General features: G+C 41.3%; 1 protein-coding gene across 2 annotated transcripts; it reads right to left on the bottom strand.

Moving 5' to 3' along the window:
• SPOP (speckle type POZ protein) lies at window positions 1-26,646 on the bottom strand. 2 transcript variants are annotated; one of them, XM_014959033.1, is made up of 11 exons: window positions 26,562-26,646; window positions 24,010-24,081; window positions 12,242-12,387; window positions 11,747-11,868; window positions 10,047-10,198; window positions 9,809-9,936; window positions 6,797-6,974; window positions 6,147-6,202; window positions 5,590-5,712; window positions 1,865-2,007; window positions 1-847 (listed from the first exon to the last, which is right to left on the bottom strand). In XM_014959033.1, the coding sequence occupies exons 3-11, from the start codon at window positions 12,317-12,319 to the stop codon at window positions 703-705; spliced, it is 1,125 nt and encodes a 374-aa protein (XP_014814519.1). In that variant the 5' UTR covers window positions 12,320-12,387; window positions 24,010-24,081; window positions 26,562-26,646; the 3' UTR covers window positions 1-702. The 2 variants fall into 2 exon arrangements, with proteins under 2 accessions (XP_014814519.1, XP_014814518.1); XM_014959032.1 differs by lacking the exon at window positions 24,010-24,081 and having other exon boundaries at window positions 381-847.

The raw sequence follows: 26,646 nt of genomic DNA, 5'->3' as shown, positions 1-26,646 counted from the left end.
ACCTGTCATTTTATAAAAGGCTTTTTTTTCTTTTTTTCTTTTTTTTTGTGTTTTTTTTTTTCTTTTTTCTTCTTTTTTTTGCAATTAACATACAAGTGCTACTAACAGAGAAACTGATCTTCTTGTTGCTGGATGGCAATAAGGAGTTACACAAACGTCCAGTTTTTAGCTCAGCTGGAAGGATTTAAATTCTCTTTTTTTTTTTATATAAATACTACTGGAGCTTCCATCAGGTACTTCCTTTCCAGAACCTCACTGGAAATTCTTTTTTTAACCCTCCAAACGCTCTCCAAAGTGAAAATGTCCTCTTGCTCCAGGCATCTGACGATTTGTTCTGTGCTGCCAGACGCAGAGACGTTTTTTCCCCCAGTACCACTGCTGGGTTATTCCGACTTGGGTCGGTGCCTAAACCGAACCCTGTACTTAATTGACTCAGCCAAGTCGAAGGGAACACACAGACGATGCAGCGACAGGGATTCATTAGGTTGAAACAGCCCCAGAGCCCCAGGCCCCACCCTCCCCCCTCTCCCCCAAGTTACTTGGTGCTGTTTTAAAAAGTCTGGGTGTCACGAAGCAGTCTCTTCCCCCCAACAACAGAGTAAAAGCTCCACAGATTTCGCCGTCTACCTGGTGGTCAAGGTTACAGCAGCAACAGCTGATGCTGCTTCCAGAAAAACATGGGGTGATGTGACAGGCCAGGCTTTAGGATTGCTTCAGTCGCTTACGTGGGGGTCCCAGAAAGGGACACTGTGCAGAGGCCAGAGAGCGATACGCCTCGGCCACCAAATGGGGATGTGATACTACCATGGACTTCCAGCCTGATGTCTCCATGACGTCAGAAGCATGACTAGAAATAAAGAGAGAATAAATCTGAAGTTACCAACCAGGGATAAAAAAGGATTAACTAAATAGATTCTTTCCACATACCCGAGAAACCTGACATTTTCACTGTACTGTTTTAAAATCGTTACTCCTCATCCTAAACTGGAACAGAGGAGATTTATATCAGATATTAGGAAGAAATTCTTTACTGTGAAGGTGGTAAGACATGGGAACAGGTTGCCCAGAGAAGCTGTGGCTGCCCCATCCCTGCAGCTGGACGGGGGTTGGAGCAACCTGCTCTGGTGGGAGGTGTCCCTGCCCAGGGCAGGGGGTGGCACTGGATGGGCTTTAAGGTCCCTTCCAACCCAAACCACTCTGATTTTGTGATAGCTCTGGATGTATGTTAGGTATCTTTTGGGAAGATTGCAAGCTTTGGGCTCTGCTGGCAAAGTTGTATGCTGGACAGTCCTTCAACTAAAGGATGACAAGCTCAAACATACACGACCCCAGGGGGAGGACAGCAGGAATACAATGCTCATGTACCCTGACTGCTCAGCACAGGATTTTAAATCAATATAGAAATACTAAGAAAAACTGTAGCGACAAATAAGACGAAAAATATCTCCAGACATCAAAGTAGCCGGTAGTCACTTTACATCTACTGAAAGGGCTGTTACATTATGAGCTGCAAGTAGTCCCACAGTATCAGGAACCATCTGATATTTTACTGCCTAAAAGTTCTGGTGATGAGTTCTGGTGATGTTAGACATTCATAATATCTCCCAGAGACAGAGCTGCTGCACACTCTGAACAGTCCCAGCAGGATGTCGTGGTTCAGTTCTCAAACCAGGACACAGGACAAAACCAACCTGCCCTCAGGGCAATGCCACTCCTGGGATGCCAGATAAATGAAGGATCCCAACGGGAGAATAACAGAGGAGAATCCCCCCTTTACGCAGCACTTCACAAGTTGTGAATCCCATTGGTAATAGACACCACTTTCCTTTAGATTTGTTGCACCCTGGCACCAAAGTAAACTCACTAGTTAATAAAGTCCACCGCTTGAGTTTTGAGTTGATCAGCACTGTGTAGATCAGCCAGAATGAGGATCTCAGCAGCGTTTTCCACCGACAGGTTACTGCACAGGGCATCCTCACACATCACCTTCAGACGTTCGAGAGCGTACTGCAAAATAAAAGCCCAAGTAGGGTTACAGAGAAGACAACACCTCACCAGGCCTGATGTGAAGCCTTACTTGTGCTCCTTCACTCCTCAGTAACAAACTACTCTATTAAGCTGAACAGCTCTCTCTGCAGCTGAACTGTACTCAAAGAAGCAGTGACCAGCAAAAAATAAAATAAAATAGGAGAATCATGATGCGCCCACCCTGAGGAAAAGCAATGGAGAGGAAACATACCCACCATAGCTCTCAGCCCAGCCTTCCTGTGTTACAGCCTTACTGGTGCTGTGTTCATGCCTTGAAATGATAATCTCAGGTCATCTGTAGTACTCACTATCTCAGTTACTTCAAGGCACAGAATGCTAAAACCAAATCTTTATTCTCACTCTATTAGTGCCTGACAGCATCACCCGGGTTCAGTGGGAAGACCTAACAGTGAATGCTCCATAGGTTGGTTCCAGTGAGGTTTAGGCAGCCTTCACTCCATTTTTTTTACCATCAATGACCTGCACATTAAGATCAGCCTTGCTCAAGAACGTGCTACTAGTTTAGTAGTAAAATGTTCAATAAATGCCCCCGGTTTCTTGCAGCTACCCAGCTGGGAACAAAACATCCCAGCATGTCTGTAACACCCTGGCAAAAGCTCTATTCTAACTTCACATTCTCAATCTAAGAGTTTCTACCATTAAATTGTCCTTTTGCCTCAACATTTTAGAGATCCAGAGGGTTGGGCCATGTCAATGCTGAGAAATCCAAAGGATGTTCTCAGAAGGAGAGTGCTGCCTAATGAATTTCATACCCTGCTTTCTGCAGCACTTCAGGAACACACAGACACAGCCAAGATTTTTAAAAGCAACGCACTGGTCTCGGGCAGACTTTGGGAAAGGTCAATGCTCAGAAAACTTGAAGCCACTCATCATCAAGAAATAAAACCCAAGCCCCAAACCTCGATCTTTTTGAATATCATCGCTGGGAATGGTGAGACTGAGATACTTTTGAAAATCTTGGTGTGTGTGATCTGACTCTGAGGTTTGTGGCTCTTTGGGTGAAACAAACTGAGTATTTCTGAATATTCCTGATGGCACGATTACGCTTCCCAGGGATTAGGAAAGTAGTCAATTCTAATGCAGTTCTTCTGTAAGAAATAACATTAGCACTATATAAATTGTCCTAAAGATTAAACACAGTTAAGTCTCCACATTACAACTCCAAATTGAGTGACATTTCTAAAAAAAAAAATCTTTAAGGTTATGAATTTATTTTTTTATCTGACAGATAACTGCATTTGAGAGTATCCTTCATATTGTTTATAAAGCTTTTTTGGACAACTCAGAGACGAGATGCTAAATAACTTCTTCAGTATGTGAGGTCGCATCCAGAAAAGATGCCAGATTTCAAGGACTGCTCTGTCGACCCGAGCAGAGCCAGTAACAAGCTCATCTGCACGATGCCGGGAGCACTTGCCGAATGACAAGCGCTATTACTAGAAATTTATTTTATATTCTGATGGAGATTTTCATCCCATTATAATTACATTTAAATGAATAATTTCAGAGTATAAAAATATTTTTTCACTTAAGGCTGGGCGATAATAATTACTTCAATTGAGGCCTGGCACTCATAAACAGGACAGTTTTCTCCCATCAGAACATCTGAGAAGGCAAATCAAATTTACTTGCTTAATCTGTATCAATAACTAAAACAGTTTCAAATGAGGGGCAAGCCATTAGTTTATATTATTGTCTGTCAGCAGCTTAAAATGCAGCAAACGAAGCTTAAAATTATGCCTTTTGTAAATTGAATATTCTCCTCCACGCATGTACAATTTTTATGTCGATTTTCACTACAAATAGCTCAGCTTCTAATTACAGAGTTGGGCAAAAGTAGCCATTCTGGTCTCTCAGGTACCAAGATTTCCCCTTCCCCCCACTCCCCTTTCTTAATTACACTTAAAAAAACCACCCTACCTAATAGCACACTTACCCAAGAGGCTGAAATAGTATCTCCCGGGTTGAGAAGACGTGCTTTGTTTTGGTTTTGGTCTAATTACATATTTTCCCCAAGAGAGAGGAGGAACTCAGAAGAAGCTGTTTCAGTCTCTTGAGTAAATATTAGATGTTTTATGTGCTTTCATGAAAGATTTTTTATTTCTGCTTTTAAAAGACACACAATGAGTTTAAAAGGAAAAAAACCCTACATTAAAAGCCAAAAAACTCAAAATTAAAGCCTACTCTGTCCTTAATGTACTGCTTCTTACTTACAATTCTCTCAGTTAAAGATGGTATGTGAGCTTTCAATCAATACTCTTTAAATATTGAATAAAATATGTGGCAATGATTATAATCAAGCCAAGAATCTCCTTGCATTATTTCCCATTTTAATTCTAGTCGCAGTGGCCCCAATAATGGCGTATGGAGCATTTCACCTCTAATATCAGCGGGTTTGATGAAGCCCAGGTCCGCAGTGAGAGGGAATTTGATGGCCGTGTGTGTGGTGGCTGCGTGGAACAAGGTTACATGCATCCACAGCTTAAAAATCCACCACCCTGACCGGCACCCAACAAGAGAATCCAAGGCCTGAAGAAGCATGGAGACTGAACTACGCTCTCACCCCTAGAGGTGCTCCCTCCAGGTCAGAGTTGAGGCACATTGGCAGGGCAGTGTGGAGAATCTTGCACTGCTGCTACCCGTGCTGAACCTGTTCCAGGGATAAATTCAGGACTTTAGTCTCCAAGTGCTGTCAAACTGGCACCTTTCACCAGCACTAAGTTCACTTTTAAGAGAAGAAAAAAAAAAAAAAAAGAAAAAGGAAATAAAATTTTGGTTATATATAAGGAATTTTCACTGGTTGATACAGTTCACGGGCCAGCAGAGCACTCTCTTCTGTCCTTGGTGATGCAAAGGGAAGGAGGCAGTGGCTGGCAAGGCCACAGCGCTGCGCCTGCTACACGGGGACTACCAGCAGCCTTCCTTCCCGTCGGACCATCCCCGACACCTCCCTGGCAAGGAGCCTGCAAAACCACAGAGGGGTTAAGGCAACAGGGCTTCCTCCAGTGCTCCCATAAACAGCGGGGATTTGCCACTGCAGAAAAGAAAATAAAACAACAGGACCATCCCGCTCTCGGCTATCCATCACTTTAGAGCATCTCTCGAAGCTGCTGTTACCAGCCAGAGCAGAAGGAGAAGCAGGTCCTGTTTGCCAAGACAGAACACTACTTTTGAGATTTGGTAATAATCCCACAAAAAAAAAAAAAAAAATATTGCCAGGTTCACCTTGACATTTTCTTCTCACCCCCAGTTCTTATGCTAGATCATGCTGAATAGAGACGTCCGCTGAAATCTTGAGAAATCACTTAAAAATGAGCAGTAGACACGGAAATTCCTGATTGTTTTATGTTAAGATATGTATTTATAGAGTTATCTTCTACGTATCTATACTACATCCAGGTTTACCCCAACCAATTCAAAGAATCTGCCCAACACAATGACCACACGAAGTGCTCGCTGCAGCCATCTCCGAGCAGCTCTCTGTAAAGTAAGGTCCATGTCATTCCTGGTTCTGTCAACACCCGTAAATCCCCACTGTACCTTGTCAGCAGCTGCCAGCAAGTCATCAGCCATTTTGTCAAGATTTGGTGCCTTCCCCGTGTAAATAAAGCACATCATTTCCTTAAAAACTTCAGGCTCCACATCATTGATTTCAACCCGATTCTGTATCGGAAGAATGAAGGTTATTAAGATCCTGGTAAGATGCTAAGGGCTTCCTCCTACCCAAGCTCTTACAGTATTCAAATATTTGCTACAGAGAAACTATTCAGAATGCGGACTACTTGCAAAAAAATAAAAATAAAAGATGAGGATGAAATAAGAAAAACTCTAAGTAGTATTTCGCATTCTCTACTTCTCCCTATCCCACCCCAGACTCTTTCCCCAAGAGTAACAAAGATAACAATTGCCTCCTTGATCCCTTTCTTCCTCCCTTCAGGACAGCTGAAGCAGAGACCTGCATCTAATGCGAGAAAAAGAGTTAAAGGGTGACAATAGTCACAAATGCTATCTAAGAGAGTTATCTGCCCAGCGACGCCGAGAGTGGACCAGAGAACTATTCACCCAGCTGAGAGGTTCTCCCTCCTGCAGGAACTTACCTTTTTACTCTCTTCCATCTCATGCTCAAACATGGCGCTGAAAACCGGGGAACGCGCTATGGCAGCGAGGAAAATAAGACACAGTTAGAGATGCTCTTTTACTCTTCAGGAGGAGCTAAGTGTAGCCTGGCAACACCTCAACAACTGCCCTGCTACTTAATACAGGAAGAACTCTACTATGGCAGACAGGGCAAATTGGGTACAACTGGCACAGAAGTAGAGGGTGTGACAATGTCGTGTGGCCAATGTAGCTTCAAAGTGGGTACGGGAGAAATTTCTTATGTCCCTTCACCCAAGGCTGAAGTGTACACAGGCAGTAAGGTGTGCTTCTTGACTTTCCAAGAGAGTATTCCTCTGGAATGTAGTAACAAAGGTGGTAACAGCCTTACAGCTGCTTTAGGAACGTGTTATAGCACACTACAGCCCAAAAGATTCATCCTACCACCCTTGTTGTGGCAGGAGGCAGGCAATTAAAAACGGAGCAGGTATTTCCTCTCCTTGTGGCAGTTCACAAACCAGCCTTTTACTACAGCTCTGCAGTTAAAAGCGCTGCAGATGCCTCCTTCAAAGAACAGATAACTCCAAAAAACCCACTTGCCATCACGTTGTTGTCTCCTATCCCGCTAAGGCCCATCGGAGTCAGTACCGACCTGCCAGGATGGCTTTGTGAGCCTGGAACTCCTGACCCGCCACGCACAGACAGCAGTCCGTGAAGCGGGAGTTCTCCCAGAGGCCTCCCAGCTCGTCCGCCAAGCGACACTCCGGTACCTTCACCATGTTCATCGTGTTCTGCCCGGAGATGTTGACAGAGTCCTGTACCACACTCACCTGGAGGGGAAAAGAAAGCAAACAACCCCCAAGTTTAAAAAATCCACACTAGAAAATCTAAGCAAGTTTTTATTTCCAGGGGTGTGAAGGGAAATGCAAAGCAAAACCCACATCTCTCAAGCAGAATCATTGTATGATTAAAAATGGCTCCATTTTTAAAGCATCCTTTCTCCCCTGCATTAACTTTGCCCTCTGCTCCTCCATAGTGTCCATCCCAAGTCCTAAATCACACCATATTTTCTTCTCAACCCCAAATTAACAGCACTTCTATGCAATTTAAACATAACTTTATAGATGGTTTCCTAAGGAAGTAGAACCTTATTTTTCTGCTTTTACAGACACCATACCTGACCTAGTTTTTTCCTTCCATCAACACTCTGAAACTCTCCCCAATCAATAATGCAATACAGACAGCAGTACAAATGAAAATGAAGTACACAGAGAGCTTCTGTGCACACGCGTGTGCAAGGGCAGTGTCTGATCCCCCAGATGTCTTCCTGTTTCTGGTTCTAAATGTCTTCGAGAGGCCAATGCTTCCACCATATTACAAAATAAAATTTCTTAAACCCTCTAAACAGTAAGTTTAAAAAAGCAGCTTTCTGTCCAGTAATCAGGAAGATTTGGAGAAGGCAGATGGATTCCTTCTCGCCTGCTCTAAAGCACACACGCACCATCCATTGCCGTACGGGCTGATGAATAACCCACACAAAGGGAACCGTTAAGAGCCTGTTCAGCACCGACCCATTATTGTTAAACACGCAGTAAATCATATGCCTTCCACAGCAGACTCCAATTAGAAAAGATCAGAGTGACTAATACTACCCCGCTATAGCAAAGAATAAAGGAAGAAGTGATTGACAGGGAAGCGTACGTGAGACTATTTCCTGGATTTGCTGTCAAGTCCAAGTTAAATTTCAGTTCTATTAATAACCAATGGCCAAAGAAGAACAACCAACAGCAAAGGCAGCTTCAGAGTTATGTAAAAGGAGAAGTAAATTATGAAGGGAGAGAGATGACAGAAGCATCTTTTAAGGAAAAAAAAACCTGCTGACAGCACATACCCCCCACTCTTGAGAAACCTCCTGTGGGTTTCTGGTGGCAGCCACATCTTGTATAAACTACACAATGCTCACGCCCAAATACCAGATGCTGTTGGCCAAAGAATACTAATGATTAGCCACAGCAAACGTGAGGAAGCTAATATTCTTCACCATTAGTTTGACAGCTACAACATCTTTGTGCCCTGTGACATCTAGACCAGCAACATGGACTCAAGGATGAATGAAAATCACAAAGGATGGATGAAGGCCAGGCTGGATGGGGCTTTGAGAAACCTGGTCTAGTGGGAGGTGTCCCTGCCCAGGGAAGGAAAAAATAAAATAAACCCCACAGAGAGGGGGGGGGAAAAACCCCAAAACCAAGCTGTTGAAAGTTCTCGCCAAAATGTTTCCACACAGCAAAACCTTCCCCTCTGACATCACTAAACTTAACATGTAGAACAAACTGGAAGAGAAACCAGAAGACACGAGGGCAGGTGGAGCCAGCACAAGTTTTCTCTCCAACCAGAACAAACCAAACCCCTGAGCGGAAGTTCTGGAAGGGAGTAATTCAGTAAAAAGTGACTCGAATTAGTACCGGTTGCCAAGACAGCTGGTGGATCTCAGGTTTATCTACATCACACCTCACAAATTCCCTTCTTGGACACTAATTTTTCAGTTTCACTCCACAATTATAAGTTTTCTGGCTCTTTTATTTATGAAGGAAAGAGTAATTGCCAGATCGACCGAGGTGACATCCAAGACACTGTCCTCTTCTCCCTCCATATTGCTACAAGTGCTACAGGAAGGGCTCCCTCCATGACAGTAATTTATGCTGTTGATAGAATACACATCCTTTAGGAGATGTTTGCTCATTTAAGTATGTGTGCGCTTATGACGGCCAAAAGAACCCACTAAAAAATAATGTAAAAAAAATAAAATACAGCTGCCAAACAACTTTGACTGAAGCGTTTCTTTCACTCCTGAAAGAAAACACAGCAAAAGAAAAGACTCCCATAGAAAACCTGCAGGAGATCCAAAGAGAGAACAACTTGTTCTACCTGTCTTCTGACAAAAATCACAGCTACAGGAGGCATTTTGTAGTTAAAAAGACAATGAAAATAAGACAGCAGAAGCTCTGAAGACACTCAATTAAGACAGTTTGAATTTTCTCATTAAGGTTTCTAAACCTAAATACCTAGTTTTAGAAATAACTGCCTGTATCTTTGTCTGAAATGAGTATTAGTGAAATAAGATTTTGGTAAGCAGTTGTAGAAAAATACAAACACAATGAACAGAAAATTGTGGTTAATATAAAATTCCTTTATCTTAAATTTTTCTTTTTGTTGGCTGTATAGACACACGTAGGAAAATAAAGAAAACTCTTCCTTATTCAGCAGGCAAGTAATAGGCGGGCCAGTTCCCACTGCAGAGCTAGTGCTGGTTATTATCCCAAGTGAGTTTCAAATTAGGGAATACAAACAGATGGATGATAACACTAAACCAGAAGTGAAATGATAATGAAACGTGCTTAATTCCTACCATCATCACAGGTAAAAGACAAATATAAAGCAACAAAAAAAATAAGTGGAAGTGAAATGGGATGAATCACACAGAGAAAAAGCCACCAGCCACACAGACGCACACAGAGAGGCACAAATAAAATCTAAGTGCCATATAAACATCCAGTATTTCTCCTGGCACCTCTGACTCCTTAAAAGCAATGATGAAAAATAAGGTCACATCTCCCTTAAGCTAATGGAACCGCTATTCTTTCAGCTTCACAGGAAGACTTACCTCACAGAAGAGAGTGAGTTTGTCATCTGGAAGAAGTCCATTGGCCTCATCCAACAGAAAGTCTCTTCTAATAAATTTTTTGAATCCCCAGTCCTTGCCTTGTACGAATCGATACGCTCGCTGGCTCTCTGAAAGAAAGATACAGTGCTTCAAACCCCAGCTGAGCGACTCGCTTGATCAAACAGCAAAAGACAAACACCTGACCCCATCAGACAGAAAAGGGTTTTTTTTTACCCACCCATCGCTTTCGTTTCTTCTCCTTTAGCATTCAGGATGGAGAATTTGAACTTTGCTCGAACTTCACTTTTTGGACAGCTCACCAGCAGCAGATAGAGGGATAGATAATCTTTACTTTCTTCATCCAGGCCTTTAGGGTTCACACGTAAACACCTGTAGAAGCAGGCAGCTGAGTGAGATGGCAGGAACGGGTTATGGCAGGTCATTCACTGCTCTCAAAGAACAGGCATTGTAGAATTTTCACAATAAAATGTACAGCAAACAAGTTCTGTTTAACAGCCACTGGACCCCCAGGAAATAACAGGCAGGTAAACAGAGTGGAACTGTTTGTTACAGTCAGCCTCATGCTACATCTCTGAGGGAGAATATACAGGCAGGAACTATGGGCAAACCAATTAAAAAAAAAAAACAAAACCATGGGGAAAAAAGGAGAGAGAGAGGTATGACTTAAATTACTGAAGAGCACCCTGATGTCAACTGTCACGAAAGAAATAGTAGAATGGAGGCAATGGATTCGAGGAAATCCAGATAAATGGTAGGTAAAATTCCACAGGAAACAACTGAAAGGAAAAATGGATTTCTGGAAGGTTGGTAGTTTCTCAAAAACATAATACCAGGGCAAAAAGAGAAGAATACTCCTTTGTGAAGAAAAAGTAGTAAGTGCAGGAAAAGGCTAACTCTAAAGCACTTCCATGACCTGAAACTTGACACAGAATCTAACAAGAAGCAAAAACTAGGCCAAATGACTAACAGCTCAAACACACAAGGACAAAGAAATCAGAAAGATCTAGACATTAGAATGAGATCTGACTGGGAAAGGTTACAAAGGTAAGTAATTTAATAACAAAAAGCAGTCCCAAGGAAAGCACAGGTCTGCCACCCAAAGGAAGGGAACACAAATTGTATCGCACATTTAAACCACTTTACTATAGATTGGGGTAAAGAAAAATGCTAAAACATTCAGTATCACCAACAAGGGATAAAATAAGGAACCAGGTGTCCATGGATACCCTAGGTTAGATGCGAGTCACAGTAGACACACATTATGACCAAAGTTCACTCTGAGTTACTGGAAATTACTGGAGGACTCAGGGAAGATAAGAAAGGTTTTAAAGGAAAGGAAAAGATAAAGAAATAATGTTATCTTTAAGAGGCAGAAAGAGTTATAGAACATTGTTACTTTGACTATCTCTGTGTTAAGTCTCTGAATTTACAAACAGCGGTAATACAGTAGCAATAGCCTTAACTTGCAGGATTTAGAGTGCAAGCAAAAATTATCTTTTTAACAGCATAGCATACTAGAGTCTGAAACTGGGAGGCTGAAATAGAGCTTTAATACACTGGCTGTGGGCTCTCATTGGCTTACAGGAACTTGTCAAGATAAAATCAATCAAAAAACCCCAAACTTAAGACATTAATAATCCTCCATGGCACGTCTCCTTTCAGCAATGGCTTCTCTTACCACTGATGTTTTCCATTATCAGAGAAACACTGGAAACCATCAGATCCTCACATTGGTTTTGTGTGTTCAAACACCATGCTGAAGCAACAGTACTTTTTCCCTGTGCATATGTTCTACATTCAAGGAAGCAAGAACCCATGTGCAATACAAGTAGTTTTTTACATATTTCCTCTGCTACAGAGCCCCAAATTCTTTCACACAGTTGTACAAACAGGGTGAACCTCTGCTCTGTTTCTTACCATTTGAGTTTATCATTGGCTCCAGATGAAAAGGTTGAGCTTTTGATGACCTCCCCCATTTCTTCTCGGCAGAAGCTAAAGTTGTTTATCGTCCACATGTAGGAAAACTTCACCACCTTGATCTTAAAACAGAGAATAATAGGCGCGTTAGGCTCATACCAATTCACCCTGGCCATCTTAAAGGCAAAACCTGAGAACCTGGAAGTTTTACCGAGTCACTCACTTGACAAACAATGACAAACAACCCCCCCAAGTGCAAGAAAAGCAGTCTGGAAATGGTTGGCAGTAACAGTTGGACCACTCCAGCTTCTCCAACTGCCTCCACTGAAGTTTCACCAAGGGCAGAGGGCAACATTCTACTGTTGCCCTGGAGAACGCTGGGTTTGCAAGTGACATCATCTGAAAATCCAGACACCAAACTTGTTCCAAATAAACTTCTTACCACAGTTTCTAATCACATTATGTCAAGAATATCTTAGCAGAGTGTGGGCTTACCTGAGTGTAGCACCAGCTCTCGGCTACAGGTCCACTCGACATTTCTGCCGGAGGAGGAGGACTCGGCACCCTTGACATCGCCAGTTTGAAGATTAAACAGAATTTCACAACTCAGCAGAAGAAATTTATAATAATTGATCTTCGCCCTGTCAGTCCCCAAAAAGAGGAAAAAAAAAAAAAAGGCAAAACTAAGAACAAAGAGGAAAAAAACTTCAGGAGCACTGTTAAATCTTATGGGACACAAGTTAAAGCCATTACACTTTCTCCCTCCCCCCAGCACCTTCAAAATATGATGTTATATTTAAACATTTTAAAGTGTTACCATATGTTTTCTGAAGACGGGATATACCACCTCCACTCATTCTTTCAATATGCAGCTCCTTATAGGAATAAACCCAGCATATAATTTCCTTTACAGAGTCCAAGACTCAAATAGGAGACTCCCCACTTGACTTGAGATTTACTATTTTACCCTGAGGCCACCATTTCAACTCACTACTTACTCCCTATTTTCACTTTGAGAATCTCAGAATATCAGAGATCAGGCTTGACAAATGAAGTTCTTAATCTGAAAAAGCTACACGTAGCAACATACAACCCAAATTCAAGAGCAAAACACCGGTAGCACCAACAGAGTGATTTCCTATAGTTTAAACCCTCTCCTGAAGCTTTACTATTAGGGAAAGTGTTGGTAATGATTTCTCTACTTCAAATCAAATCCTTTTGGCCAGAGGGAAATTCTCATCACTTTTATGTGCTAGCGAAGTTCCCAACTGCTAAGTGCCAAATCAAATTGGCATCTGCAGAGAACATATGGGGTTAAAACCCCCGCAACGCACCTGAATGAATCCACAGGCAGGGCTGATAAAACAGGCACCTAGTTACCAGCGGGTGGTTTTAAAACAAAACAGAATAATCAACTCATCTCTGACTTCTGAGTCCTGATCCCTAAGGCAGATACACAAAATGTCTTCAAAGATGAGCTCGGAAACTCAGATTCATAACTCTGGCAAATACAAAAGCATCACATGCCTCACAGTTTAGCCTTCTGCCAAACGCTTTCTGTTTCACAGGTGGTTATTTATCTGCCTTCCTCTTACTGCACAGGACACAAGAACTCCATTGCTGTTGGTTTTGAACTCCAAAGGATTAAAAAAGGACGAGTGAAAGGCATAAAATTGTTATCTTGCTATACAAACTGCTTTAAACACAAAGGCTGATACTGAGGTTCGTTGGGGGAGAAAGGCAAAGCAGCGGGTCAGGCTCTTGAGAAAAGCCAAGCCATTAGCTGATGAAAGGAAAGGGTGGAAAGTACAGAAAATATCGAAAAATCCAAAATACCTAAAAATCCCACACCTCAAAAAAAAAGGACAACGTTCGCAACAAGCACATCAACACATATGCACATTATTCCCCCCAAACTGCTGTCAACATAATTTGGAGTCTTTAGATGGGGGGCAGGTCAGTCAGGAGCTAAGAAATAGGTATTTAACCCTATAGAGATGCGCATTTAACTCAGTGGAAATTTATTTCCCGGAGCAAAGCTCAGGGGCAAACAATTAACTCAGTAAGATCTGAACTGCATACAACCAGCACCAATGGAAAACCAAGTGCTCTCAGATAAAACAACTTTACAAACGTCTTGCATTTGCAGCTTGTGCTGTGCATGTGGAATGAGGCGGCGGAAAGTGCTTTAAGAAGGGACATCAATATGCACTTTAGGTAGTTGCTGCAGGTTTTATTACATTAAACTTAAAATTACCACAATCCCTCCAAACAAATTCAATTAAGCCACTCTGTGTCATTCAAATTAAGCGAAAATTAGCAGAGATAGTTTTGCATATTTAGCTAACTGCCCTTCCATGGGCAACACTCAGTCTTGCCTCCTGAGGACATCATCGGACATCATCCCTTCACTGTCTCCAGTCTTTGGAGTCAGATAAAACCTTTGGAGCACAGATAAAACCTAAATTCCATCACTGGCAGCAGGAAACATCTCCATCTCTCCGTGGCTGAGGAAGGGATGCCTTTTTTCCTGGTTTTAGTCTATGGGCAGGAGGGACCCAAGCTTTTTGCATCCCCTCGGGGCTCACAGAAGCACTGCTCAACTCCACCCAGGCTCTCACATTGTTCTGGTCACAGCTATTTTTAATCGACATTATTCCAGTCATCTGTTTTATAGCACAGGGACACAAACGACAGGGACACAAACTCACGAGAGGAGAATAAGCAGTCAGGGAAAGGATGAACCTCACCTCCTCACTGATGGCAACCTGTCTCCGCATGGAGCAACAAGATGCTAAACCTCATGGGAAGGTTTGACCAGAAGAAAGTAAAACAAATAAATCAAACACAAGAGTGGGATGTATAATTAATTTTTTTTTTCCTGTTAAAATTGTAGTTTCAATGATTTTAGTTTTTAACCAACATCTTTCTACTCTAAACTACTTGCAACATGGAAGTATTCCGGTCTCTTTTAAAATATTTCCTTATGCGGAGTGAGAAATAATGCAACTTTTCTTTAAGAAGCATTAGAAGGATAAAGAAAAGATGTAAAATAACTTCCTTAAAATTAACTTTCGAATTCTTTGAAACAATGACATTGTGGCCAAAACAGAGGTGTGAATTAAACCTCAAGTCACAACAAAACAGGGATGTGGTCACAGCCCCTCACCGTGAGACAGGCTGGAGCTCCATGTGAGGAATGGCTGGAGTCAGGGGTGTCCCATCAGCATCTTCCCAGGAATTCCGTGAGGCCACAATAGAGCAGAACAGCCTACTCAGTTGGAAGGGACCCACAAGCACCATCTAGTCCAACTGCCCGGCCAATCCAGGGCTGACCAAAGGTTAAAGCATGTTAAAGGCATTGTCCAAATGACTATTAAACACCGACAGGCTTGGGGCATTGACCACCTCTTGACGTGGCTCTCCAGGAAGGCTGTTCCAGGGTTTGAACCCCCCTCTTGGTAAAGAAAGGTACTGAGGTAAGACTAAGAGGTCTGTAGTTCCCTGGGTCTTCCTCCACACCCTTCTTGTAAACTGGGACATGGGCTGGCTTCCAGTCAGCAGGGACCTCCCCAGACTCCTTTCCTGGTTTTGGGATAATTACAAGGAACAGAGCCAGAAAGCCTGGATAATGAACCAACTTCCATGGAAAGTATTTATCCACAATGAGCAGTTTTCTCTAAAATGACTTCTACTTCCAGGTAAACCGAAGCAATTAAGTATCTCTACACACACATTAGAGAAGTGGTTTAACAGGAAAGGTAATTACACAGTTAAAAGACTCCAGTGGGTCCTTCTTGAAGACAAATTGGTAAATTTAGTGGTAACACCTCCCTTTATGGCATGAAAATGAGGGATTAATGGGGAGGGAAAGAGCAGACAACAACAACAACTTTCAATGTTACAATGGCACATTCATCAAGCCTCTTGGAACACACTGAGAAGCTGAAGGGTTTCCTGGATGGAGGGCAGAAGTTAATACTAAATTCCTGTATCATTCACTGGTCTCCAAGGAGCAAACTCCAGAAGACTGTAGCCATCAATCATATAACTGGGGAAGGCAATGGTTAATTGTGTGATTAAATTTAAACTTTAAACATCCACTTTCTGTATTCCAACAAGATTTTAAGATGTACCTCCATCTTACACATGCAAAGACGCTTTAGAAAGCTTCTGTGATTTAAAGGCAAGATAAATGTATGAGCTTGAAATACACAGGACTATTTAATTTCCTCTGAGTAACTGTCACTTTTATATCTTGTATCCTTTCCTCCCAGATGGCTTGGATAGGCAGGTGGTAATAAAAGTTATGACAACGTGCTAATAGAATTGCTGCATGCCAGCGCATCATTTGTTACGCTTTTAAAATGGCCCAAAAGGGACAAAGGTTCTAGATTTTAAAAATTTTTCTAGTATTTGGAAAATACTTTCAATCTGGTATGTCAAAGCTTCCTCCAGATGCTTTGCCAGGCAGTTAAATACAGTTAAAAAAAGATGTTAAACTCCAACATACCCCAGCTCAATACAGCAATCAGCCATCAAATACTTGTCATCAAATGGTATCACTGGTACTTTTACTGCTGTAGAAAGTCATAATGGGAATAAACAGATAATATCCATCACTTTTGCAAACATTATCAGTAAGGAAAAGCTTGCCATTTGCCTTGCTTTGCAAGCACGGGAACAGGAGAAGCACGTAAAAGGTCAGTGAAATATATCTTTAGAAGTGTCCTGTGGAAACTGCCATGTGCTGTTCCTTTAGATGCTGCATCGCTCTTCTGCCATGGACCAATACTGAACATATTTTCCAAGGAATCACAGCTGATTTAAGGTAAAGTTTCCAAAATCAGCAGGGCACCCCCAGTGTTTATTTGCTCATGAACACTTAATACTTCACCAGTTCACACTTCTTCACTAACGGTGCTGGCACCTCTGAACTCAGAGTGAATTAAAAAGCGCTGCAGGCAGAGGTTTTAGGAAAACATTTCATAAATAGTTTGGATATCAAAATTCTTTCTGGCAAGGAGGGGCAGGGACAAACTTAAAGCTACAGGCATAACTATCAAGTCACAGGAAATAAAATACAAAATATCATCTATGGACTCCTGGGAGCCCATGTACGGCTGAGAGTATCTTACTTCCTTGGCTATAAATAACAAACAGCACTTGTCTCTGGACATACTTAAGATTACAGTTAAGAAAAAGAATAATTCTCACCTCATTCACAACCACTTCCAGATGAAGACATTTTATCTAAGAAACAGAGCCAGACCAGGCCTTTCTGAAGCACAGGAAATGTTGCCTTGCCACCTTGTCCTCCTAATTACCTCCTGACTTCGAAGCTGTACAGACATCTCAGCTCAAAACTTTATCTACTGTAGGAATCAACAGTCAAAACTACTCTGTGAGCAGCAGAGACCTGACCCGAGAGGGGTGGGGAATCTTAACAAATAATTCTAGAAGAAGCCTCAAAATCAGTAGACTTTTGCTTAACAGCCCATCAATCTCTACTTCTTCTCAAGATAAATCAACTACTTTTTAAGAAACCCTGAGTTTACACCAGAAATTTCCAAGTATATTCATTTTCAGTAAGTTTTAATCAGCAAAAGACAACTTAGAGAATTCTGTAAAAGCAGCATATTTTTAATTGTTTCAAACAGGGGAGTGGTTGCTTCTTGGACCAGCAACGCATCAAAGACTACCCAAGAACAGCACAAAGTGCAGAGAAGAGGAGCAGGACAAAGATAATTGGAGCAATAAAACAAGGGGATGAGATATGGAAGCACAGGAAGAGACCATTATCTTCCTGCATTCTTCAAAGCCTTGGAAAGGACAATGGAAGGTCTGAATTTGTGGCCATAAAGAAAGAAAAAGAAGAAAAGGCGGGGGGGGGAAGAAGGGCAAGTTAACTGCAAGAGCAAAGCAGGATGCAATGCTATCCAACTAGTGGATGAATAAAATGAGTAAGTTTTCAGATTTTAATGTATACACGAAACAGGGAGTTATACCACTCTTTCTGCTTGGCATACCAGAGAGGAAAGCAAAGATGGGCAAAGAATCAGGCAAAGCATTCCCAAAACCCATGCTAATGACTGCCGGGTGATGCTGATTGAAATGTGTCCTGTGCTGCAGGAAATCTGGTCTAGCTACAAATGCAGGTTGAAAGTCAGGCACCGTGAATTCCAGAGGTTACACAAAGTTGCCTAATTATTAACACAGTAGAGTAGAAGAGAGTGCACTGAGGTAGCAAACAATCTGTACCAATGCAAATAGACTAAGATTAGAAATCAACACTTAGGATTCTGTGAAAGTGACCCATACAAAAAAGCCTACATCTTGAAAGGGAGCCTGGTTTACACAAGCGAGAGGCTAATCTTTCTGGAACAAAGAAATGTGAACAGTTCTACAAGAAGCCAATCTCCGCCTGGAAAAAACAACCTATAAAGGAGTAACATGAATGGGGTATATACAGCCTTAATCGTACCTGAATTGAAGGGAAGAATAATTTATGCCCAAAAAAGCTGTTAGTGAATTAGCTTGAATACTTTCTAAAACCCAGGAGTGTGTGCATTACACCTTCCTCTAGCTTCTGTCCTCTTAAATCCAAAAAAGATCTTACTTAACCTGTACCCTGTTGAGTGCCACAAAAACTGCTGAGCTCAAAATGACACACGGAGAGTTTCATTTACAATCTTCAGTTATAAGAGAGCAGACTGGAAAATCAACACGATCACAGCAGAGAGATAAAAGGAAGGAAGCAGCATCCAGTGGAAGACACATTCCAGGGTAAAGGGCCTGCAACCCCTCACCTGGGAGACAAACAATAGAGAGAACCTGGTTTCCTTAAAATACAGAGTAAAGGATCTCTCTCAAGAGTCGAGAATGGTCCTGCTTTTCTCTGCATCCTTTGGCACTATATATCAGTTTACAAATTCAGTTTGTAAGTTGTTCCCATTACACCATCAGTAGCATTCAGGAACTTGAATCCTTCCTTTTATTATACCCCAAAGTTGCCAAATACATTAGAAAAGGCCAAATTCCCGAGGTCACAACAGGGGCCTCTGAACACTGCATAGAAGGAAGATTTTAACTAAGGCAAACACCTACACCTTCATTCAGTTTATTTCAGAAAACTCATTATCAAGTTTGAACATCCAGAATTATATATTTTTTTTAAGATGACAGATTATGGAAAAGTGAAGAGGAGCTACATAGAAAAAGCATTTTCAACACAGTCAATAAGATAACTCTATCTCTCTATCTCAGAACTCACTGGATATTGGCAGCTCACTAGAATTCAGGAAGTAAAATTCCACTTCGAGAAATACTCCAAAACTAAGGGTTTCTTTTCCATTCTTGGAATGTTTTTCATTTTCTCCCTTAAACCGATTCTCCAATTATAAAATAGGGCAGAAAGAAAAAACAGAGGCTTGGTCACCTACCAAAATCAGAATTTGTGAGAAACTATTAAGGCATGGGACAATTATCAGTAAGACATCAGCATTATAAGAAGAATTACAAGCTTTACTTTTATTTTGTAAAAAAAGAAACACCATCATTCTTTAGCTATAGACAATCTCCCTTCCTCCTCCTCCCCAAATATCAGCCCATAAAAGAGCAAACAGCTAAAACCAAACTAAGGAAAGAGAGAGGAAGTTGGTGGTAAGAAGCAGCCGAGAGTTCTCCAAATAACCTTCTGCTTTTATAAACAAGTGCTCCACTGAAAACTTCTGCTCTTTAGTCATTAAGCTGTATTTTTGACATTCTAAGACCGCTTCACAGCGGTGTTTAAACAGATGCAGAAAACTGTATCCCCTTTAATCGCATCCAACCCTAACTATACATTACTGAAAGTATATTCAAATTACATGCATACCAGTAAATATAAAGAATAATCAAATTCTTAAAAGCAAACAAAACTCTTTTTGAGTTACTGTTGCATGTGTCACCACTCCTATTTTCACCAGATATTTGCCTCTTCTTTAACTCTTTCTACTTCCACCTTTAATCTTCTTGAGGTAAGTCCTGAGACGCTTAAAGCTTAAATCTTCAAAACTGTTTTTCCTCAGAAGTTAATCTTCCTCATAATTTAATTCAGATGATAAGCATGTTAAAAATAAATAAATCTCTACTCTTTTTTTTTTTCCTCCAAATTCTCCTTTTCACCTCTTTTCTCTTCCCTCCTGCCATTCCATTCCTGTTCATTTCTCTCACAAGGAAAAATGTTATTCCAACACACCAGCTTCAGTCTTACAGAAAGAACCAGCCAGAGCAGACTTCCGTCCTCAGTAAGAAACCTAGTCTTATTTTTGAAAAGAGGGGTTTGTTATTACCTGTGAACTCTTTTCTTTTAGACTCTCCCTCACAGGCAAGTCGTAAAAAAGTATTTCACAGCTTCGGTTTATATTTGTAGGGTAAATTGTTACCTGCCACTCGTCAAGTAACTCAGTTGCCATTTTAGCAATTTTATTTTTTAAAAGTGAAACATTTGCACTTTTGTAGCCTGTAAGTCATCTTCCAAATGAAAAGGTAAGGCCATGAAAATGGCTCCCAGAAAAACTTCCCAACATGCTAGGGAAGCCTCTGGATGCAGCAGGGGGTTGCTCCCCTCCATAGACTGTTCATCTCTCTCCAGAGCAACACCCTGTTAGAAATACCTTACACCTCTAAAATCCCAACGGAATCCCGGGAGTTGAAAATAACTGGAAGAAAACACCTAAGCAGTGTGATGTCTAATCAGGGAAGAAGCAGAAACCAAAAATTAAACAGGACTGAATTTTTCAAGCCACTGCACTGAGAGCCGGCACCGAGCACGGCTGAAGCACTCAATGGGATTGCAGACCTGACCTCTCGCAAACCACCAAGACTATAATCCCCTCTGGAGCCTTTTATTTATATCAACTTTCCAGTAACACAAACATCTGGTAGTCCTCACATAACATTTTCCAGTTGCCATCTTGCCTTAATATTTCTAAGAGCTTATCAAAACCAACTGGAGCTGAAATACAGGTTTTGCCATTATTATTCTGGGAATCAAGCTTTCAAATAATCAATTTACAGATCACAACACGTGGCCAAAACTAAGACCTCAAACTACTTGATTCTTTTGCCTCCTTGCAACGGCAGCACAACTTCAAAATGGTTGTGAGAATTATTTTAATCGGCTAAAAGTAAAGATCATACGATTGCCAAATAAAACGAAATACAATAAATAAATAGAGCATGCAAACCCAGGTTTTTGGAAACACATGAAAGGAAATCAACCCAACAGAAAGCTCACTCCGGGACTCATTTCTTGCAGATAATAAATAGCAATTACAAGCTCTTGAAAAGAATCCTGTTTACAGCCTGTCCTACCACGTAACGCTTCTCCAACACTTCTGTTTTTATCAGCAGGAAGAGTCCTTAATTTTCAAAGTTACTTTGTTTAGTCTTTCCTCGGATCTTATCTGATACCAACATGAGGAGGAATAAGGAGAGGAAGGCGATAGGAATCAAATTCCAACTAACTTCCACTTCCAAACAATCCATATTTTCCTCAAAAATCAGCAGCTGTGTTTTCTATAAAACATATCACACCGACTTCAATAAGGCATGATGGTTTTGCTAGTGTAATTTTAATAATCTTACTCACATTAACATCAAAAAAATCCCATCTTACCATAAATCACACTCTGAAAATAACACAATTATGGCATTCGCCTACACCCCTATTTGAATATCCTAACCATTCAAGACCAAGATTATCAAATTAATACGACAAAGAGCAAAGAAAAATCTCAGTAGCTTAGATATTCTATATTTAATATGTTTTTAGTCAATAGGAAAAAAGACTGGGCCAGAGGCACTATTATATGTCTGTTTATATTAGTGGCACTTTGGAAGCGGGGCAGCAAGGTGATTTTCTTTCACCGCTTTCCGCACTAATGTTGTAACTTGTGTTTTAAGTGAAAAAGTTCCAAAGGGAGTATCTTGGACACATGGAACTGATTTGCTGTCTTTTAATTTCAATTATATATTCTGTGATCTTACTTGCTACAACGCAGAGGTCTCCAAGTCAGAAGACAACACGTGATGGCAATTTTCAAAACTTCTGGACTCAAACACCTCCGCTAACACACTGTTCTCTCCGGGAACAAGCACAAACAAAAATCACAATCTAACAGGAAATCTTAAGAAAATATCTGCCTCTCAAATGCCGTAGTGAAATACAGTTCTCTGAATTTCATTTGCTGCCCACAAGCGCTTCTAAGAAACTCATCAAACCAATACGTGTGGCTTTTAAGCACAACTTGTTGAGGTTGCAAATTTGTGCAAAAAAAGCAGCCGAGGAAATGAAGGCACCAATGCAGTGGTGTCATTTAACATGATTTTGAAATGACAAAGGCAGATCTGTAAGGTGAGGACCCCCAGCCTACAGTAACCTGCCTTCCATCCATCCGAGGAAGGTACTGTATGTCTTCACCATAAGATAACGGATTCTTGGGGGGGACACAATACAACAACATTCTTTAACAGCCGGCCTAGTTAATCCACAGGCATGATTCTGGCCATGTGAACTGAAAACTTTTCCATCAATGCAGTCAGCCTCTGTTCCAGGCTCTTTATGCAGCCACCCTTGGGAGGCCGCCAAGGCAGCCTCTCGCATCGCTGTGGAGCTGCTCCGGCCACTTCGCCGACTTGTCTCCACCTGCTCGTAGGAACAGCTCTGAAACAGGGCTGTCATCTGACCTCTGCTTTCAGACACAAAGGAAAATCCATTCTTTTATATTAAAAAAAAAATAAAATCAAAATTAAAAAGGATTTCTTTTTAAGAGAGAAGTGAGGCCTCACTAGCTTGAAAATCTGAGCTGAAGAAATACAACTTCACAGTCTTGGGAAGTCCCCCACTAGTAAACCACTATTAAAGAAAAGTTGCTAGATACAATTATGATCTGATTTATTGGACAATTTTTCAGCATTGAGCAAAGAATGTGGGCAGAACAGAAACTAAAGCCACACTTAAAAAAATACACATATTATTTAAATTAAATTACTTCATCTGATTGAGTCCCACAAGCGAACTTCTACTTCTTGTTTGGCTCTAAGGTCAGTAAGTTTTTCTAGACCATATTCCCTGCCCATGCAACTTTGCTTAACTAGCAGTTCTTGTTACAGCCCTACCAGAGATATTCAGGTGTTATATTAATTTTGGAGATAGCTGTTTATTGGCAAATACGAGGATCTAGCATGGAAAGGAGGGAAAAAACATTGAATAACGAACTACACATCGCTGTTAAAGTCCCACAAGTCATTTTGTGAACCTCTAGAAGTGTAATTCCTGCATATTTATAGCTTAAAAAGTGTTTATTGAAGTTCTGTTTGATCTCAGAAGATACAGGTGCCTTTTTCAAAACCATCACACCAGTCTTTTCAGATTGATGGTGGATAGATGTCACTGGCACGTCTGATGTCACACGTATCAAAGCGTTCCAACTGTATCTATATTAACTCAAAGGGTGGCACGTAAACCCGAAGAGTCAGTAGTGATTCAGAGAAACTTAAAATATCGGTCAGTATCCAACGATAACCTATGTAAGTTTATACACGATGCAACATGAAATGTTTCTGAATATGCATAAATTTAAATGTTTACAGTTCTAAACCTTCCCGTATATTTTCAGAAACAGCACTACTGAACTTCTGCATTCCTAAATATTTTAAATGCTTAAAATTTAGCATGTTTTCAAATTAATATTCTGACTTTTTCTCTGTGTGCAAGTCTCTTAAAGATGTGCACAAGGGCACGCTTTTTTGCTGGAAAATGATTTCTGTTATCAGAAGTTGGATCAATTTTTTAAAAGCATTAACATTATATGATTCACAGCCCAAGCATTACATCAGACCCAATTTAAAACGCACAACAGCCACACTGGATTTCTAATGAAAGCCATCTTTAAAGTCCATAGTCATATAAAATAACTTATTGAAATAGACCTACAATACAGGTTAAGAAAATGTGAGCTGAGATCTCGGTATGAAAATTTAAATGCTATTTTCTATAGTCAGTACATCTAAAGTCACAAGTATCCGACTGGTTTCTACTACATCAGCGGCCAAAACTGTATCTTCAGTCATGCATTTAGTATTGGAGTGTTTAATCCCTCCCATGGTCTTGATTTTATAAACTCTACAGATATCTAAAAATCCACAGTTTTGAGACCAGCTACACCACACAGAATGCAGCAACACAAGCCCTTCCTGTGGCCAAAGAATTTACTCACAGTATAAAAATGAACTCCCAAGTCTGTTCCGGGCATTCGCTACACAGTCAGAGGCTCTGCATCTTTTCTGTCCTAAAAATGTGGAGGGGGAGGGGGGAACAAAACAAACCACAAATTACATTTCATGTGTGCTATGTATTTTCTTGAATTCTCAGCTACGCACATCAGCAAAGAGGAAGAGACTTCCAGAACCACTCAACTCTGTTAAAGAGTTCAGTAAAGGGACACTTAACAACGTGAAACCAATAAAAGAAGTTCTATTTACAGATACAGATTCTGAAAAACAACAGCTCCTTTGCCTCCTCAAGGGTATAGATACTTTAATCTCACGCTAGTTTCCTGTACCGTCATGTGTTTCTAGAACTTGGGACACATGCTTTATTTAAGAGGTCTCTCAAGTACAAAGTACAAGACAGAATGCAGCAGCAGCTGATCGATTTTGAGGATCAAGAAGCAACACTCTCAATAAAGGCTGGATTTTTTTTAAAAAAACAACACAATAAAACCACCACATTTTTGTTGTATTTCCTCTCCACGCTGAGTAGGAAACAGCAGCCATCAGAGGCTGGAGGAATACAGCAAGATCTTACATAATACCCCAATCGTGCAGAAAAATCCAGCCAAAGCTGGGAGGAGAGAAGGAATTTTACAAAATTCCAGCCAGTATTTCCTAACGTGGGACTAGGAATGTAATTGATAATACAGCAATAGCTCCTGATCATACAAGAAACAGGTATCTTTGCCAGCTTCTGGCCCAATTTTGCAGCAATAATGTCCAGTAAGAAAGGAAGCAGATGATTTCAAATTTACAGGTCCACAGCGAGCTAGGTAGTGGAATGGCAAGCCCCATGAGTAAAACGCTCAACAGAAGGGTGTGCCAAGAATAAAGCTGGTAAGTCCCTCTTATTGTAAACTGGATTGGCATCTAGAAAAATCACACAGGGCATCAAACTCTGCTCACAGTACATGCCTAACGCTAGGTCTGTCTAGAGCCTCAGCTGCAGTTCAGAGATTAACCCTAAACCTTTCCCCACACTGCTCAAACTGGCTCAGGGGAAGCTGAGAGAATTGTTTTTAATATTTATTGGGTCTGATCAAACCTAATACCAGTGCCAGTACTGGTACTTTCTCTGTGTTAAAACAACAGTAAATTTTAAGATCAATTACACAAGAAATCAGGGTATTTTAAGCACCCCACTGTGATGTGTGCAGCCAGCGATGCTATCTCTCGCTGAGCCCATGTGTCAAACCAAACCTCTTCCATTTTAATTCCCTCCCTCATCTGTATCTATGTGCAAATCCTAAAGGTTTTGGGGGAGGAAACACCATCAGTTTTATAACAGCAGTAACTATACTCCAGGAAGTCAGGATATCAGATTTGACAGTAGTTTCTACGATCTTATGGTAGGTACAGTTTTGTATTACTGTCCTCTACTGATCCAGTGACAGGATGACAGCTTGTGATGTACTTCTGCTATCATGCTGTCTTGATCTTGATATACACCCATGACAAAGTAGCATTAAGGAAACAAAAATAACAAAAATCTGTTTTTTTTCCTTCAGGTCACAATGAAACAAGTGATACAATGAAACCAAATAATTCTGAGCATCTGATTAGGAACTGTCACTGAAAAAGAAGGAAGCCAGTTATATGCTTTACTTAAGTAATTCAGGGTTTTTTATAACCAATGAGTTCCATTTTATAAAGCATAAATAAAAGTGAAATTCTTTGCATTTACAGGGCTTCACATCAAGCCACTCCGGACGTAAACTTAGAGCTCTAAAGGCAAAGGAAAAAAAACCAGGAAATCACAAAAAAGGACTCCTTTTCATTATGTCACAACGATGCTCCACAATCACAAATTCAAACACACCTAATAATGTTGAGTTACAGAAAAAACGACAACAAAAAACATTACATTCAGTATTCCCCCCCCACCTCGCAAATCCTGTCAGAAAACGACAATTCCATTTCACAGGCAGCTTTGCCCATACTACGGGAATAATATTTTACCTTTATAATGCTATCTATCACTAATCAAGATAGTGCTCGCCAGGAACATTTAACAATCTTCTGTCAAATCGAATTAGTGACACATTTAACGGAGAAAGGGCACTCTTTTGCCTTTCCATACTGCATGATGATGCACCATTTCCTTTAAACACCACGACAGGCCTGAGACACCGCTGAGAAACACCAGCGCTGGTCCCAGACGCCCTGGGGGGTCTCATCCACAGGGAGCCCAAGTTCCCTCCGGATTTAGAAGCGCGTCCCTCAGCCCTCGGTGCCGAAGCCTCGACCTGTCATCCCTTACTTGGTGATGCTGTTAGTCATCCCAGTTTTTCCACTCCAGCCCTCATTTCCCTTCTCCCACTCGCGTTTCCTCACTCAGTTCCTGGCACCCCCCGAAGCTCTATCCCCGCCCGGGGATCCCGAGTTATCCCCCCACCAGGCCTCCCCACAACTTCCCCCCCCGTCCCCCTATCGCCTCAGGCCCTGCTCCCCAACCCTCTCCCCTCACAACTCCTGCCCCCTTCCCCCCAGCTCTTACCTCCCGGCCCTACGAGTGACTCCTGCCGCCGGCCCCGCTCCCAGGCCGGCCCGGGGAAGCCCCAGAAGCCCTGTCCCAAAGCAGG

Source organism: Calidris pugnax, unplaced genomic scaffold, assembly GCF_001431845.1.
Source record: "Calidris pugnax isolate Ruff unplaced genomic scaffold, ASM143184v1 scaffold335, whole genome shotgun sequence".
NCBI lineage: Eukaryota > Metazoa > Chordata > Aves > Charadriiformes > Scolopacidae > Calidris > Calidris pugnax.
This window is presented reverse-complemented; position numbering and strand designations above follow the sequence as displayed.